This window comes from Girardinichthys multiradiatus, chromosome 8 (genome assembly GCF_021462225.1).
Source record: "Girardinichthys multiradiatus isolate DD_20200921_A chromosome 8, DD_fGirMul_XY1, whole genome shotgun sequence".
Lineage (NCBI taxonomy): Eukaryota > Metazoa > Chordata > Actinopteri > Cyprinodontiformes > Goodeidae > Girardinichthys > Girardinichthys multiradiatus.
This window is the reverse complement of record NC_061801.1, coordinates 17,130,389-17,149,197: the sequence shown is the minus strand read 5'-3', so window position 1 is coordinate 17,149,197 and position 18,809 is coordinate 17,130,389. Positions and strand designations below refer to the sequence as shown.

General features: G+C 39.3%; 1 protein-coding gene across 1 annotated transcript in view; it reads left to right on the top strand.

Annotated features, from left to right (window-relative positions):
- pdcl (phosducin-like) overlaps nucleotides 1-14,963 on the top strand; it is a 42,779-nt gene extending 27,816 nt beyond the window's left edge. Inside the window, exons 9-14 of the mRNA XM_047373507.1 lie at nucleotides 1,256-1,542; nucleotides 2,823-2,970; nucleotides 4,761-5,104; nucleotides 11,634-11,811; nucleotides 13,470-13,651; nucleotides 13,959-14,963. Coding sequence (XP_047229463.1) covers nucleotides 1,256-1,542; nucleotides 2,823-2,970; nucleotides 4,761-5,104; nucleotides 11,634-11,811; nucleotides 13,470-13,651; nucleotides 13,959-14,522 — 1,703 coding nt within the window. The 3' untranslated portion in view covers nucleotides 14,523-14,963. The remainder of the gene's footprint in view (nucleotides 1-1,255; nucleotides 1,543-2,822; nucleotides 2,971-4,760; nucleotides 5,105-11,633; nucleotides 11,812-13,469; nucleotides 13,652-13,958) is intronic.
- The last annotated feature ends 3,846 nt before the right edge of the window (nucleotides 14,964-18,809 follow it).

Here is an 18,809-nt window from a genome sequence, read left to right as displayed (position 1 = left end):
CACGGTGGGAACCAGGCATGTAGAGTCCATCCGTTCACCTCTTCTGCGCCGCACAAAGACACGGTGGTTGGAACCAAAGATCTCAAACTTGGACTCATCAGACCAAAGCACAGATTTCCACTGGTCTGATGTCCATTCCTTGTGTTCTTTAGCCCAAGCAAGTCTCTTCTGCTTGTTGCCTGTCCTCAGCAGTGGTATCGTAGCAGAGGCTTGAAATCCCACTTATTAAACCTGACATGGCACACCTGTGAAGTGAAAACCATTTCAGGTGAGTACCTCTTGAAGCTCATCAACGGAATGCCAAGAGTGTGTGGAGCAGTAATCAAAGCAAAAGGTGGCTACTTTGAAGAACCTAGAATATAAGACATATTTTCAGCTGTTTCACACTTTTTTGTTCAGTATATAATTCCACATGTGTTAATTCATAGTTTTGATGCCTTCAGTGTGAAGCTACAATATTCATAGTCATGAATTTAAGGACAACTCTTTGTGAATGAGAAAGTGACAACAAGAGAAAATCCGGACTTTGTCTTTATAAGTTTTATTCAAAGGCATTCAGCGTTTGAAGACGAATACCATTTACACACAGTATTTATGCCAAACATGACAGTGTTATCTCAACTTCAAAGAGTCTGTGTTTTATGACCCCAGACCCTTCTCGGGTTCAGAGGTGACAAAGTTATCTAGGAACAGCATCTGCTCTTCTTGAGACATCACCCTAAATGATGGGTTTTAACCATTAAACTTCTGATAATGGCTTTACAGCCTCCTCCTCTAACACAGATGTTCTGAGGAGTGAGGTAACCTAAAGGGCATACACTTTGGAACACTTACTGCAAGAATTTCCATCACAATATATATATATATATATATATATATATATATATAATTTTTATTTTTTTTATTTTATGTGCTTTGGTTCCAAATGTCATTTTTTTGCAGTATATACAGCTAATGTACAAATTAAGCAGGCAACTTACTAATGTATACAGCTAATATATTTCATTTAGAATGTAGAATTTACCTTCTTAGATAGTCAATATATAAGAATTTAACAAGTGATAAATTTACATTTATTTAATTGAAAATGATTTGATTATATACAGGTTACATTTTTGTAATTCTTTTCATTAACTTTCATTTTTGATGTAATTTTGGATTTAACTTTTTTTTTCTTGTTGATCTGAGGCTGACTTTATTGCTTAATTTTAACCTCAGGCTGTCCTTGTTGTTTTTTTCTATCCATGTCTTCCAGGTGAGACCATAAAAATCGTGATAGAGGATTACGTGCAGCACCTGAGCGGCTACCTGCTGCAGCTGAAGTTTGATCCCACCCTGCTGTTCCACTCCCACTTCCAATATGGGAACCGCATCGCGCTAGAATTCAGCCAGCTCTATCACTGGCACCCTCTGATGCCTGACAGCTTCCACATTAACGGAGATGAGCTATCATACACGCAGTTCCTCTTCAACACGTCTGTCCTCACTCACTACGGCGTGGAGAAGCTAGTGGATGCCTTTTCTCGGCAAGCTGCTGGCCAGGTATCAACCTAAAGACATAAGGAAGCGCTGAAGTTTTAATCAACATAAATCCTGTTGATTAAGGCTTTAAGTTTGACCAAAGAGTCTCAACAGTTTCTTCTGATGTTATAGCTTAGTAGTAAGAATAAAAAAAGTTATTTTTTCATTGTATAATGTTTCTTAGGTCCTTTTTTTCAGCAAACAGCCAAACATTGTACTTTGGTTGTTTGGACTAAATGGTTGTAATAGATATGTAATCTTAGTTTATCCACGTTTGTGTAACAGAGCAGATCATTTAGGTGTCACAGGCAACTGAGGTGCTGTTGGACATTCATTCTTAGTTTTCCTGTTTTGTTGCATTTTTATTGTTTAGTTCAGAGTAATAACGTTGGCCAGCTTTGTGAAAAAACAGTTAAAGACAATTCTTGTGCTTTATGTTGGACGTTGCCCAAAGCAATTAACACAGGAGAATGCCCAAACACATACTAGTGGATCCTGGAATGTTTTATTTGCAAAAGAACAACAAAGTTAGAACATTTTTGATAAATGTGTTTATACTCACTAGACATTTAATTAGGTATAGATAATAGCAAGTGGGTCTTCAGAACTGCCTTAACCCTTTTTTCAGCACGGTGCCTGAAAAAGTCCTTAAGAGACTTTGGTCCATTTTGACATGATGGCATCATGCAGTCGCTGCTGACTTTTCAGCTGCACATCCATCTTTCATTCCACCACATCCCAAAAGTGCTCCGTTGGATTGAGATCTGGTGACTGTGAAGGACATCGGAGTACGGTGAATTCGTTGTCGTGTTCAAGAAACCAGTTTGAAGTCATTTTGGCTTGTGATGTGCAAAATTATCCAGCTGGAAGCAGCCATCAAAAGATGGTTACAGGATTATCATAAAGGTTTGGATATGGTCAGCAACAATACTATGTTAGCTGTAGCATATAAATGATGCTGGCACTAAGGGGCCCCACAAAAACATCCCCCACACTATTATCCCACCACTTCCCGTCTTATCAGTTAACACAAGACAGGTTGGATCCATGCTTTCATTTTGTTTATGCCAAATTCTGACCCTACCATCTTAATGTTGAAACTGAAGTGGAGACTTAACAGATCATGAAACTTTTTTACCTGTGCAAATTGTAGCCTCTGTTTCCTGTTCTTACCTGACAGAAGTGGCATTGGGTTATGATATCTCAATTCAGTTCAATTCAGAAATCTGTATCACCATTCATAGCAACGAAAAACAATATATTTTGGTCTTAAATAATTCTAAAACGTTTTTACCCTGCAGATTGGTGGAGGCCACAACATGAATGCTATTGTTGCCGAAGTCGCCGTGGGAACGATAAAGGAGTCCCGCCAGCTCAGGATCCAGCCTTTCAACGAGTACAGGAAGCGTTTTAACCTCAAGCCATACACCTCATTTAGACATTTCACTGGTAAGTCAAACCACTGTGTGTGCAGCCCATGCAGCTCCAAGTGCAGACTAAGAACACCTGTGAGAACACCTACTACACTTCTCGTGTAAAAGGCTGTTAACCTCTAAAAGGTAGCAAATGGAGAGTTGTTGTATTGGGGCATGATTTGCTAGAAAAATGTTTAAAGGTATTTTGTCTTCATTTCAAATTTGTGGCTAAAGACTGCAGCCTAACTTTGAGAGGCCAGAAAAGACAGCAATGCTTATGAGTTCATATTTGAAAGAGTGTTTGGTGTTGCAAGGCTTAGAGTGCCAGTGCCACACCTACAAATGTTCCTTGCAGCATGAAACATGAAACCAACATTTGTGTTCTCTGTGGAATAACACATAAAATTAAAGCTCCAAGCAGCATCCAGCAAGCCCGCCATTCGATTCCACGCATTTCCACTAGGTCGTACAGTGAGCAAGCCCTTACATTGCCTTCGGTTCTGCCAAGTTCACTGCCAGTAAGAAGTGTTTAAAATTTGGCCGAAATCTGAACTTCCTGATGGAAGCTGTAGTCACTTGCTGTTTGGTAGTGAAGTATTAATGAAGACTTCCTGTCCTGCCTTGAAAAATGTCATAGAAAATTATTATCTCTTATCAAGGAGGGTCAATCAACACATTAACCTGTCACTTGGTTCTCCGTAGGCTTAAGGGCTGCTGTGAAGGAATTAGACCCTGCCCACTAAATATTCTTGATTAAATCTTTGCTCATCCTTTGCATAATAGCTGAAGCTCAGTCAAATTGGATGAAGAGCAACTCTGAGCATCGATTTTCAAGTTGTGTCACAGTTTCTCAGTTAGATTTAGGTCTGGACTTTGAATGGGCCATTTCTAACATGTGATTGTCCTTTTATCTACACCATTTAATTTTAGCTCAGCTGCAAGAAGATGAATCTCATGTCTAGTCTGAAGTATTTTCCTGCTCCTAACAGATTTTCTGTCAGGACTGTCCTGTATTTAGCTGCACCCATCGTTCCCATAAAATCAGCCAAAGAAAAGCATCCCCACAGTTTCACAGTGGGGTTGGTGTGTTCAGGGTGAGGTGCAATATTAGTCTTCCCCCACAAAAAGCGTTTTGTATGTAGAATGATGTATGTCTGGATGGGTTGTACTGGAATTCTAATTTTCCCTCGGGGATCAATAAAGTATCTTTGAATTGAATTGGAATTTGAGAACAGAAAGTTACAGGTTGGTCTTATCCAACAAGAGCACCTTCTTCCACATGTTTTCCGTGTGCCCTGCATGGCTTCTGGTAAAAAGCAGATTGACCTCCTTTTGGCCTTTCCCACCTGAGCTGTGGATCTTTGCAGCTTTTCCCAGGTGGTGTTGAAACCCACTTTTTCTTTCCACTTCATAATTATGACCCATTTTGTGTTGGTCTACCACATGAAATCCCAATAACATCCTATAAAGTGTGTGGTTCTGTCTTGACAAAATCTGGACAGGTTCAAGGGTTATGATTACTATTGCTGGGCAATGTGGGCATGAGTGATGGTTAGATGGATGATTCTGTTCAGTGAGATTTTACTCCTTCCTGATGATGATGCCAAAGAACCACAAGAACTTACAGACTTCATGTTAAGGTCAACAAACTTTCTGCAACATGTTTTAAAGTTTTTCTACTTTCATCCTTATTTTGCTGACACTTTAGATATTATTCTGCCACATTACTATTTATACATGTGTCAGATTAATATAATTATAAATTTTTTATGCACTCCATTGTCAGTGTACATTTTAAGTGTTACTTCTGGGTTCTTTTTGCAGATAATGAGGAGATAGCCAGCACTCTTGAAGAGCTCTATGGTGATATTGACACTCTTGAATTCTACCCCGGATTATTGCTGGAGAAGACTCGAGCGGGGGCAATATTCGGAGAAAGCATGGTGGAAATGGGTGCCCCCTTTTCCCTCAAAGGCCTCCTGGGTAACCCCATTTGTTCTCCAGAATATTGGAAGCCCAGCACATTTGGAGGCAAAGTTGGCTTCGACATTGTAAACTCTGCCACCCTGAAGAAGCTGGTCTGTCTGAACTCCAGGACGTGCCCCTATGTGGCATTCAGAGTTCCAGCAGAGAAGAAACCAGGCCGGAAAGAACAAAGCAATGAGCTATGACCAGGTGCAGACCCCAGAAGTTGTTTTCTCCTCCTCAACATGAAGATTTATACCAGGTGGCTGCACAGAGCAAGCAAGGATATTTTTGTGGAGGAAACAGCAGTGCTTGTTTAAGCTGCACTGCAAAGTATTACAGAGCTCACAACTCTGCATGAAATCCAAGTCTCCTTTTACTTAACTCGCTCGCAGTCTGTCCCACAACTGAACTAACACATCAGTGAGGAGTCAAAAATGTTTTTATTAAATGCGTTTGGGCCTGAAGACTGAAAAGTTTTTACAGTTTGCGCTGTCTGATAATAAAGATGTGTATTTGTTGGTAAACAGCTTAATTGGAATAAAGCTTTAGCTACCAAATGTGCTGTTATCTATTAATAAAACTTTGTATGTTACGTCTACTGTGCTGTACATCTCATGAGTGTCCACTCCTATTTACTGAAACCACCTAATCTGTATTTATTCTGGCCTGCAGCTCAACTCTGATAAGGGCAGAAAACACACACTAATGCTGCACCATGGGTGTTCGTTTAATGATTAGGGTACCGAGTCATATTAACACCACAAAAAAGTGTGGAAACATCAAAGGAAGGAAACTCTGCGACAGTTTAGGAAACCATTTGGGATAGATAAAGGAAAATTTCGAGCTTCAGAGAAAAACAGAAACCATCAAAATCTTAAAACAACATTAGTCCATTTTTACAGACTGTTTCTGTAAGATGGTTAAAACTCTGTTGTGTTTTGTTTTACAGCGATTCTGACTACACCCAAATCCTGTTATTGGCACTCTGCGCCATTTGTGATTACACATAAAGGAAATTACAATACCAATGTATGACTTGGCAAATTTAGTGCTGACTGGAGGGACTGTAGTTAAACTTGCAGTAGCTTATATTCAGGATTCCTGCTCAGTCTGGAATTGATTTTAGTGTTTCCAGGTCTAGAGAAGTATGGATAAAGAAAAATAGAGTACTGAAAAATAATTTTTCCTCCCATTGTCAAAAAACGTCCTTCCTTCCTTCTTGCCATGTCTCCTTATTTGCTCTTTTCTTTGTTTTCTTACCTTTGTTCCTTTCCTTGTCATTAATTCATTATTTTCGTTTTTTTTTTCTGTCCTTCTGTTCCTTTCATTTGTTTCAGTTTTCCTTCTAGATGTTTCCCTTTATTCGTATTTTACCCCTGTCTGTGCTTTTATCAATTCTTCCCTTCTTGTATGCTTTTTGTTTGTTCTTTCCTTGCCTGCATGTTTTCTTCATTCCATTATTCCAATTTTTTTTAGCTGGACCACTGCATAAATATGTGCCATAAATTTATGTTAAGCTTTTGCGTTCATAGTTTTAAAATAGGCTATTTAGTAGAGAGGTTTGGAAAAATCCAAGCATTGTCACAGAGACTGTTAATTCTGAATAAAAGGGTTTATGGTCATATTGCCCTCTTGTGGTAACGGTTCTAACTACAAGTAAGAGCTTGCAACATATTCCCACCATGACGTTACACGTGTTGCCTTCAAGTATTTCCAATACTGATATACAGGGGTTGGACAATGAAACTGAAACACCTGGTTTTAGACCACAATAATTTATTAGTATGGTGTAGGGCCTCCTTTTGCAGCCAATACAGCGTCAATTCTTCTTGGGAATGACATATACAAGTCCTGCACAGTGGTCAGAGGGATTTTAAGCCATTCTTCTTGCAGGATAGTGGCCAGGTCACTACGTGATACTGGTGGAGGAAAACGTTTCCTGACTCGCTCCTCCAAAACACTCCAAAGTGGCTCAATAATATTTAGATCTGGTGACTGTGCAGGCCATGGGAGATGTTCAACTTCACTTTCATGTTCATCAAACCAATCTTTCACCAGTCTTGCTGTGTGTATTGGTGCATTGTCATCCTGATACACGGCACCGCCTTCAGGATACAATGTTTGCCCATCTAGCACAAGTATTGGGCCAAGGGAATGCCATGATATGTCAGCCCAAACCATCACTGATCCACCCCCATGCTTCACTCTGGGCATGCAACAGTCTCGGTGGTATGCTTCTTTGGGGCTTCTCCACACCGTAACTCTAACGGATGTGGGGAAAACAGTAAAGGTGGACTCATCAGAGAACAATACATGTTTCACATTGTCCACAGCCCAAGATTTGCGCTCCTTGCACCATTGAAACCGACGTTTGGCATTGGCATGAGTGACCAAAAGTTTGGCTATAGCAGCCTGGCCGTGTATATTGACCCTGTGGAGCTCCAGACGGACAGTTCTGGTGGAAACAGGAGAGTTGAGGTGCACATTTAATTCTGCCGTGATTTGGGCAGCTGTGGTTTTATGTTTTTTGGATACAATCCGGGTTAGCACCCAAACATCCCTTTCAGACAGCTTCCTCTTACGTCCACAGTTAATCCTGTTGGATGTGGTTCGTCCTTCTTGGTGGTATGCTGACATTACCCTGGATACTGTGGCTCTTGATACATCACAAAGACTTGCTGTCTTGGTCACAGATGCGCCAGCAAGACGTGCACCAACAATTTGTCCTCTTTTGAACTCTGGTATGTCACCCATAATGTTGTGTGCATTTCAATATTTTGAGCAAAACTGTGCTCTTACCCTGCTAATTGAACCTTCACACTCTGCTCTTACTGGTGCAATGTGCAATCAATGAAGACTGGCTACCAGGCTGGTCCAATTTAGCCATGAAACCTCCCACACTAAAATGACAGGTGTTTCAGTTTCATTCTCCAACCCCTGTATGTTATGCAGTGAAATACTAAGTTTTTGCATTTTTGCTTTAGTATGATGGAGGCATTTAGTAGAACATATAATTTAGTTGTTAATATTTTAATATTGGGCTTATCATATAGAAGTTAAATAATAATCCAAATACTTTAACCAAAAAGTGGCAGAGAGTAAAAAAGACAAGTGACCCTGTTTCAGTCACCCCATTAGTCTTGATGGAAGTTATATCTATAAATCTAACACTTTCTTGTTAATGAAGAAAGGCCAGCAGCTGAATAAATTTAGCCTAATCCTAATGCGCAGAAAAGAAAAAACTTCTCTGCTCTGTCTGTGGCAGTGATATACTCTCCCTCTGAACCTGCTCCACCTTGTAGTGGGGCCTCCCAACTTCTGGGCCAAAATAAACCAACAGACTTGAACTGTCTCCTTCCAGCGTTGTCTCCAATCTGCTTCATATCATGCCTCCGGTTCCCAAAGAGATCGTAAAACGAGGATATAAATCAGGAAACACTCAATGTTTTAATGTCAAAATCATGCAAAATTATCCTGCCCCTTTTTCATTGCAGATCCCACATGGGACTGGGGATCATCAGTGAAAGCTATTAGCTTTTCATTTGCCAATTTCTCTTGGAAAAAAAATATATACAGTGACTTCCAAAAGTATTCATGCCCCCATTTTACATGTTTTGTTGCCTTACAACCAGGAATTACAATGGATCGTTTGAGAGTTTGCTTCATTTCATAAACAGAACATGCCTACACAGAAAAATTTAGTGTTCACCGTTTGTGCTAATTGACAAGCCACTTTGGATAAGTCTCTGAGCTTGCCACTGGGATTTTTGCCCATTCCTCAAGACAAAACTACTCAAGCTCCTTCAAGTTGGATGGTTTTCGCTTGTAAACAGTGATCTTCTAACCACAGATTCTCAATTAGATTAAGGTCTGGACTTTGACTAGGCCATACCAACACATTTGAATGTTTCCCATCAACTCACTCAAGTGTTCCTTTAGCAGTATAATTTAGGTCATTGATCTGCTGGAAGTCTCCTCTGACCAGAACACCTTCATCCATACAATTAGGGAGTTGCCCACATGCTTTTTGGCAAACTCATTCTTTTTTAAATATATTTTTATCATTTCACATCACCAACTTACTATTTTGTGCAGATCCGTCACATAAAATAATATTTAAAATATTTAAATTACAGCTGGGAATGGAACAAAATAGGTATAAAGTCAAGGGGGATGAATACTTTTGCAAGGCATTGTATTTCACACCAACAGACACCAGTGGAACCTTTTTTGCGACGACAGGCCATGATACTTTATGAGATCAACCAAATATGATAAGTACCATTCTTTTTTATATATATGAATAATATTTTTAGCCTAACCTGGCCAGAGGTATAAGCAAACGTTGCAACTGCTTGACGAGAACTCTTAATTTACTCAGGACAGGTTTAAAAATGCACCAGTTGTATAAAAAAAAACAATTAAAAAAGTTACATTATGAGTCACAATTCCATGTGTATTTGCTTCCTTTTAGGTATTTTAATTTAATTGATCTCAACTGAAAACAAGCAAATACTTTGAAGTTATTGTATTCTGGTTCCAAATGTTATATAATATATAACTGGTGTATTTTGATGGTTACCTGGGTGCCCCATTAAAAATGTTTCTGTTTTTATACCAAATGTGCATCAATCCATCCAATGGTCGGTGGGCTGGAGAAGAGCCGAGGCACACTGTGAAGTGCTTGCCAGTCTATCCCAGGGCCACACAAGACACCATGTACCCATTTTTTTTTTCACAAACTTTAATGCTTCAGTTACATGATGACAATTTCATTTAGAATGCTATGAAGGGTGATCAGATGAAATGCAGTTAATTGCATTTATTACAACGTTAATGAAAATGAACACTTATCACAAAATCCAGTTTCCACTATGTTTTGGTCCTGAAACAGAATAGCCGGCTTGCATCGTTTCAATAATCTTGCTGTGTGCTAAGGGGAACATAATAGCGAGGACAGGGCAATTCATATAACTCTATCCCTCTGATTGGATTAAAAACATGTATGCTTTAAATGGGATTCATGCTTATAATCGTTCTTTTTCATCTGTGGTTGTTTTCAAGGAAACACGTTATCATCCTCACTGCATAAAAATGACTAGGATGAGATATTGCTGTGAGTAAGATTGCATTCAAATCAACAATTTATTGAACCATCAGCAAATAAACTATAAAGTTTAAATTGTTGCAAAGAAAGCTGCAATCCAGCTGGTGCCAGAAACATTTCCTAATCAGGATTAAGCTAAGACTTGATCCTGTTCACGCTCTGCCACCTGTGCAGAGCTTAAACATGAAATATTTCAGGCAGGTGTCTGTGCTTTTGCACACACCAGGAGGCAAAGACTGGCCTGATGTCAGATAGTACAGCAAAGATGCCACTTCCAGCCAAGAAAAAACAATATACAGAATGACATTCTGAAGTACCAGGACTAGACTGCATTGGACTGGGTTACAGGTGAAGTATTGTCTCTCATGAAATGGGGGTTTTCAGACTGTTTAGGAAATCCAGAAAAAGTATATCCATCATGAGACCATTCATGTACAGGGGCTGCCTTATAAAAACATTTTGTAAAAGCAACTTTGGAGCAGTGTAGGACTCCAGCAACATGTTAAGTTCTAAGAAGCAAGCTTTACCAACAGACCAATGTGCTTCAACAATACTGAACTGCAGTACTTATTTTGTAGAAATAACTTCAAAAAAGTCCACAACAATGAAACAGTAAAGATTGTAAAAAAAAAGACAAAAAAAAAAAAAGATCTGTCCAGTCTCAAATTTCATTGGTGGAAGTTGTGGATGTTACACATTAATATACAGTAGGTGGCAGTATGCACCAATGAGCTGTTTGGCGATCCGCCAGAAAAAGAAGAAGATATGCATCATTAAGCAGAGGGCGTGGCTTGTGGGAGCCAATTTAAACAGATTATAGTGAACAGGCAAATATTATACAGCGGTTTCTGGGTTTATTATAAGGTAGGTTGTTATAAATGAGCAGGTTTAACAGTTGTGTAAAAATTTAACATTTCGAAAGAGATTAAGCTGGTTGTGCCGCTTGAGTCGTAACTAAGATGAGAGCTAGCTAGCTTCTTGGCTAATGCTAATGTAGCTAAGTTCACTTTATCCGAAGAACAGTGCGTTCGCCTTGTTCACTCTAGAAATATAAAGTCAGTGTAAAATTATGTACTCTATATTTTTTTTTATAGTAGTGTATAAACATATTACGCACAATTACTGACTGAATACCGGGTTAGCTATTATGTCAACATCGGAAGGGTTAAAGGCCTAGCTACTGTTTACATGTATCGCATATACTCTATAGAAATCTGAAGACGTAGTATTCGCTGTGGTTAAATAGTAAGTAAAACAAATTAGCTTTATGGTGGTTTGGTCAAATATAGTTAGCGTTAAAAACTAGAAATGTGAGAGGGATTTGTCAACAATGACTTCCTCTTTGTTGCTCCATCTGTCGCCCAGGCTGGATTTTCCACGGATCAGACATGGCCACACAAAAGGACTTTCAGCTTAAGTTTAGTGAGCTGATGCGCTGTTGATGTCCTATTTTCCAAATAAGACTCTTGTATTTGTCTTCTGAAGGCTTGGATATCTGTTAGTCTGGATTAGAATAGAGCCTAAACAATCTGGTCAGATAAATTTAGAAGAAGAGTCTCGTCAGCCAGGACAGGAATTAATCAATCAAGGTCTGATATTGTGTTGCGTCTTTCTACAGCTGAGCTACTGCCATGACTACTCTGGATGACAAGCTGCTGGGTGAAAAGCTGCAGTACTACTACAGCAGCAGTGAGGATGAAGGCAGTGACGATGAAGATGGGGAGAAAAAGACCATCCGTGATGCAAGTGCCACTGAGCCTGACATAGACTTCAGCGCAGACGGAAGTGCTGTCAACACAGGTGATATAGACAGAAGGCGCTGTGATTTTGTTCTCTTAAATTTAAACAAACATTTAACTTTTTCACTTTTATTCGTCCAAGCTCAAAATGGCACATAATTCAAAGGAAAATTATGGATGGATTTCAAATTATTTCCAAGTAAAAATCTGAAGTGTTGCTTGCATCTGTATGCCGCACCACCTTTCGCTGCAATCCAATCTTTTTGGATGTTTCTACCTGCTTTGCACATTTATACTCTAAATCTTGGCGTAGACCATTCTGACACATAAACATACTTTGACCCAAACCATTCATTTGTAACTCTGGCTGTATGTTGTTTTCCTGCTGAAAGGTAAACCTCTGCCTCAGTTTAAATCAGGGGTCTCAAACTCCAGTCATCATGGGCTGGTGTCCTGCAGCTTTTAGATCTTTCTCTGCTTCATTGCATCTGAATCAAATAATTAGGACTTTAACATGACTGTGTAAAACTTCAACCATCTAATTTACATGTGTTGGACCAGGAACACATCTAAAAGCTGCAGGACACCATCCTTTGAGGGTTGGAGTTTTAGATCCCTGCCCTAAAGTCATTTCTTCTTAAGGAATGACCTGTATGTAACATAATCCATTTTTTTTTTTTATCAGCACTGAACCAGCTTCCCTGATCTTGGTGAATTAAAGCATCCCATGCCATAATTCCACCACCATGTTTCACTGTGGGGATGTTGTGTTCAGGATCATGTGCCATATTAGCTTTCCACCACAAAAAGCATATTGAATGTTGGATAAAAAGTTAGATTTTGGATTCATCTGACCAAAGCACCTTCTTCCCCATGTTTGCTGTGTTCCATATATAGATTATGCCTCACCACAAACCGGACTTCTTATGTCTTTTGTCTTCCATAAAGGCCAGTTTTGTGAGCTGCATAATTAATAGTTGTGTTCCTCCCTCCTGAGCTGGTGATCTCTGCCGCTCCTTCAAATATATAATCATCGCAGTATCAGTGTGTGCAATGTTCATGAAGCAAAGGACTATTTGGAGTGCATTAATTGTTGACTTTTATATTCCAAGGGTTAGGAACTCACATTTCACATGGAAATGTAATTTTTATCCAGTTGAATGGAGTCTCACAGCATCAGAGGCTCACATCAGACACAAATGACATTGCCCAAACTGCTAAAGGTCACGGAGTGTAGGGAAGCACAGATGAAAAAGACACAAAAGCAAAAAAAAAAAAAAGAAATTGGCTTAAATTGCAATTGATATCATTATCCCTATATTCTGCTTTAGTCCTGCTTTAAACTTTTCCACAAACAAAATACAAAAAGGTAAGGTCTATTTACGTATTAAGTGACTTTTGGTGGCAATTGTTGGAGCCCAGTTGTATTTAGGGGCATGTTAGTAAAGGAGGCCCCAAATGTATGCCACACTTTTCGGATTTTTTATTAGTAAAGATATGTTTTTTTTTGTTTTTTTTATTGTTATAATTTATTAGTTTGGGTCACAATTATGGACTGCTTTGTGTTAGTCAATCACATAAAATCTGAAATAAAGTTTCGTTTTGGGTTGTTTCATTAGAAAATCTGAAAACACTCCAAAAGGTGTGAACACTTCTGCAAGCTTTGCACCTCTGATCATCCGAGATAAATAATGTGGATTTTTAAATGTTCCATTTCAGGACCAAAGGGAGTCATCAATGACTGGAGGAAGTACAAGCAGCTGGAGGTGGAACAGAAACAGGAGCAGAAAAACGAGATGGAAAGACTGATAAAGAAGCTGTCAATGACGTGCCGTTCCGATCTCGACCTGATAAAAGAAAAAGAGGAGGAGAAAAAGCTGAAGGATAAAATTAAAAGCAAAGTAAGCAGGAAGTAGTTGAATTCAGTTTGTTTTTATGAACCCTTAAAGAAAATCTGACTCTTGAATGTAGCTGGATTAGTTTAAGTACAGGGGAATAATAAAGAAAAACGAACCTGCTACGCGTATTTTTTTTTTTTTTCTGACATCAGGCTAGTTGACACAGTTAACAAAATATGTTTTGATACATTTGTTTTGTTTACTTTTATACACAGAAAGAAACCAATGTGATTTTTTTTTTTTTTATCTTCTTCTTTGATGTAAATATTTCTGTACTTTTCCCTTTTCTTGGCTTTCTCTTGTTCCACAGATGACCATGCAGGAATACAACATGCTCCAGGAGGAAGAGGACGATGAAGACTTCCTCCAGCAGTACCGCATGCAGCGCATCAAAGAAATGCAACGCCAGCTCTGCCGCGGAAAGCGCTTCGAGCAGGTTCATGAGCTTAACAGCGGGGAGGAGTTCCTGGAGGCTTTGGACAAAGAGGACAAGAGCACACTGATAATGATCCACATCTATGAGCCAGAGATCCCAGGTTGCGATGCCATGAGCGGCAGCCTGATGTGCCTGGCACATGAATACCCTCAGGTGAAGTTCTGCAGCGTGCGCAGCATGTCCATCAGCACCAGCGCGCTCTTCAGAGAGAGTGCTCTTCCTGCTCTGCTCGTATACAAAGGGGGTGACCTGATAGGCAACTTTGTGCGGCTCACCGATCAGCTTGGGGAGGACTTCTTCGCCGTGGACCTAGAGGCTCTTCTGCAGGAGTACGGCCTGCTGCCGGAGAAGCCCCCCATGGTCCCAAAGACACTTCGCAATGGAGCCATCATTCAGAGCAATGTTAGTGATGAAGACTCAGACCTTGACATAGATTAGTGCTCAAATGTCCAATATGTATATTTTGCTTAATAAACCTGCACACCCAGTTTGCATGGACTATATATCATATTTATTTATGTGAACCCCTTGTAGAGATTATGCCCTGACCGCACACAGCACCAGAGCAAAAGTAGAATAAGTAAATTGCTTCATGTCATTCCATTCTGAATATCTGGAAGAGTAAATGTCACTTATGATCATTGTTTAAAACACAGCTGGAATACTATTGTTGCTATATATACGGTTCATTTATTTCTTAAACTCTGACTGTTGATCTTTTGTGTTCAACACATTCCATTGCATCGTTTCATGTCTTGTCTGCTGTATCATCCATGTTTCACTCTTGTGAATATTGAACCTTTATCTCCAGACTGAACTTGTTAGTTTTGTTACTTTTATATGTGCTGTACCCTCAAATAAACTGCAGCGTGTTTTAAATCACTGCTTTTTTTTTAACAATTGATCAAGAGCAGAAGTCGTGGAAGGAAAGTATAAGTTGGACTTTACATTAATCAATATATTGATCGGTGGTGGAATTCACAAACAAAAATACATCGTGGTTGCAGCTGTATAGAATCCAACCTTTCATCAAGGAACATCAGCAGGTAAAGGCAATGTTGAAGCCGCTTCCTGTTGGTCAGTTATAAATCTAACGGCTCTGCTACCCAGACAGTCTCCAAGCACCCAAACAGCCCATGCATCCTCTCTCTGTGTCGCCTCTATTAGCAAAATATATTATCTTGCACCATCAAAGGTTATCTCTATTTCAGTAGCAATAACTATGTACCCTGTAGACTAATACAAACGTTTCCTGGATCAAGCATGGTTTTAGCAAATCTGTGCAGACCGAAATTTAAATCTTATTTAGATGTGCATTTCTCCAGCAATTTTGACAAACGCTTCCTCTTATAAATTTGGCTTAAAACTAATGTGTGCCTACTGTATGGAGTTAAATTTGTCTCAATATTATTCAATCAAACTAATCTCAATCAAAAAATATTAAGTTGTGTTCAAAACTTTCAGAGTTTTTTCTCACGAAGAGAAAAAAGTTTTTTGCAAAACATAAACTTTTATTTGCGCATGTCAAAAATCTTTGGTTACGAGTCTCGCTTTTTTGGTTTTGACGCTCTCTGTTTTTGGAAACATGAACATCCTGGGCGGGGCCTAAAGACGAACGCTGTAAGACGTTTCCCTATTGGTTAGCGCTGACTAAAGCAGCAGACTCTGATCCCCCGCATCTCTGAACTTCTGCTCGAACTGCAGGGCTTGCAGCGTCGCTTCACTGAGGAGACATCAACTGTACAGAAGAAAACTGCAGTCAAGTGAGCCGACAGTCAGAAATACGCGGTGACGTCACCCGACATTAGCTCTCTCTTAAAGATTAGCGTCGCGCAAACAAGGTGCATTACGGTAATGGAGCAGAAAGGACCCGATCCTGGCAACGGTTGAGAAAATAAGAGGAAAACAGAAAAGTAACCTACAGAACATTTATATTAATTACATTTTTACAACTTTCACATTCATGTTTTATGTAAAAGAATAAATATTTTATATTTTACTGTACAGTTTTGGAGAAATATCTTGTCAAAATACCTCAAAATGCTCAACCATTATATGCATTTGTCCCACTTTCAGGAATTTATTTCTCCAAAACCATGAGAGGGGACAACACAATCATTCAGATTTTATCAGAGGGTCATCTATATTATAACCAGAATTAGTATTTCATAATTTTACTGTAAAGGTTTGGAGAAATATACAACTACCCCAAGTGTAGTATAAAACAGAATCCATGTCGGGCAGACGGCATCCCATAATCCTGTGTGTTGTCCTCACAACCCGTGATACTTCCTTCCTCTCCTGTGCAGTTCCCTCACCACACTGTCCTGCTGAGACACAGAGTGCTTTCCACCGTGGCCCTGTAGGCATCTGTCAGCAGCTGAGGAGATGAAGAAGAGCTGTTGTTGTACCTTCTTCAACAGGCGAGGGGCGTTTCCAGTCCAGGAGAGGTCAGAGGAGATCTGGATGCTCTTGCACTTTAAGCTGTCCAGACCACTTCCCAGGATCTCATCAACCTCACCAAAAAGAAGCATTTGTGCTACTTTGTTGGGGTAGTTGTGTATTTCTCCAGAAACCTACAGTAAAATTAGGAAATACTAATTCTGGTTATAATATAGATGACCCTCTGATAAAATCTGAATGATTGTGTTGTCACTTCTCATGGTTTTGGAGAAATAAATTCCTGAAAGTGGGACAAATGCATATAATGGTTGAGCATTTTGAGGTATTTTGACAAGATATTTCTCCAAAACTGTACAGTAAAATATAAAATATTTATTCTTTTACATAAAACATGAATGTGAAAGTTGTAAAAATGTAATTAATATAAATGTTCTGTAGGTTACTTTTCTGTTTTCCTCTTATTTTCTCAACCGTTGCCAGGATCGGCGTCCTTTTTGCTCCATTACTGTAATGCACCTTGTATGCGCGACGCTAATCTTTAAGAAAGAGCTAATGTCGGGTGACGTCACCGCGTATTTCTGACTGTCGGCTCACTTGACTGCAGTTTTCTTCTGTACAGTTGATGTCTCCTCAGTGAAGCGACGCTGCAAGCCCTGCAGTTGGAGCAGAAGTTCAGAGATGCGGGGGATCAGAGTCTGCTGCTTTAGTCAGCGCTAACCAATAGGGAAACGTCTTACAGCGTTCATCTTTAGGCCCCGCCCAGGATGTTCATGTTCCCAGAACTCAACATTCGTTGAGTTCAACCAAAAACAGAGAGCGTCAAAACCAAAAAAGCGAGACTCTTAACCAAAGATTTTTGACATGCGCAAATAAAAGTTTATGTTTTGCAAAAAACTTTTTTCTCTTTGTGAGAAAAAACTCTGAATGTTTTGATCACAACTTAATATTTTTTGATTGAGATTAGTTTTTTGTTTGATTGAATAATATTGAGACAAATTTAACTCCATATTACTGAGTGACGCTGTGATATTTTGCTTTGAAACTAAACTTATGTCGTGAGTAAAAGTGAATTGTAATGAAGGGATCATCCAGTATGCTGTCTTTTTAAGCTAATGGACCGGTTCCTTGGAATCAGCAGGAGTGCATAATTTTTTTAGTAAATGATTTACCTTTAGTTGTTTTATATTATTATACCACTGAATTAAAATAGAAATCTAATGATAATGTTAAACAGTGACTGCTCAATAAGTCCCAGGAAATTTTACAAAATAGCTTTGAGGCAACACATATTAAATTATGCAGCTTTTTAATACTGTGAACCAGAGCATTTTTAAATGTTTCAGCAGTAGATTTATTTTGGTTATTTGTAAGCCTTTGTGGCATTTCCTTGCATTTAATGGATGGCTAATGGTACTTTTTGCTAAACTTTGAGCTTTTTTTATACTTTGTCATTTTACAATTGCCAACATCAATGTATTTTATTGGTCTTTTATGTGGTAGACCCATACAAAGTGACTCATATTAAGCTAGTTCATCACATAAAATCCTAATAGAATACATTGAAATTTGTGTTTGTAATGTGAAAGAAAAATCAATGGGAATAAATAATTTTGGAAGGCACGGTTATGCCCTTTACAAATGCCATGATTAAGCCTTCTACTGTTATATATCTGAATATGCTTTACAGTTCACAAAGCTATCCAAATATGATGCATCTAATACAGTCAAAGAGGTCATGTGAATAATCGGTCTGAACAGGATGGATCTGGGGAGTGATTATCCCTGAGACAGCAACAAAACTCACTGCTTGATTAAATCACTGTATGGTTCCCAGATTAATCCCACGATGCCAAGAGATACTGAGTTGACTTTATAAGAAAAAGTGAGCGGCAAGGAAAACAGGCTAATTGGGGCTACAAGCAGCTGTACAGCACTGTGAGGCAGGGTATCACCAGCAGCAGGGGGGCTGCTTCCTCATAGAAAGGGGCAGCTGAGCTGGTCACATCATGTCCACAGAAGGCGTTCTCCAGCAGCAGATGAGTTTCTGCACTGATGCCTGGTACAGAGAGAGAAGCACACTCTCATTATCCTGTTCTGAAATTAAGTAGGTATAGATAATGTGATGCTCGTTTGTGGGTTGAGTTGATTCTAAACACGTTTCATTATCTCTCTGCAGCCTGTGTGTTCATGAGGTCAATGCCAATAAAGGGTATGGCCCTGCTGCCACTGTCAGACTGTCAGTGCAGTGACCAGAGCTGCTACCCAACCCACTGAATTCACTCTAAGCTTCAGAGATACGCACCATGTTGCGACCATTCCTCC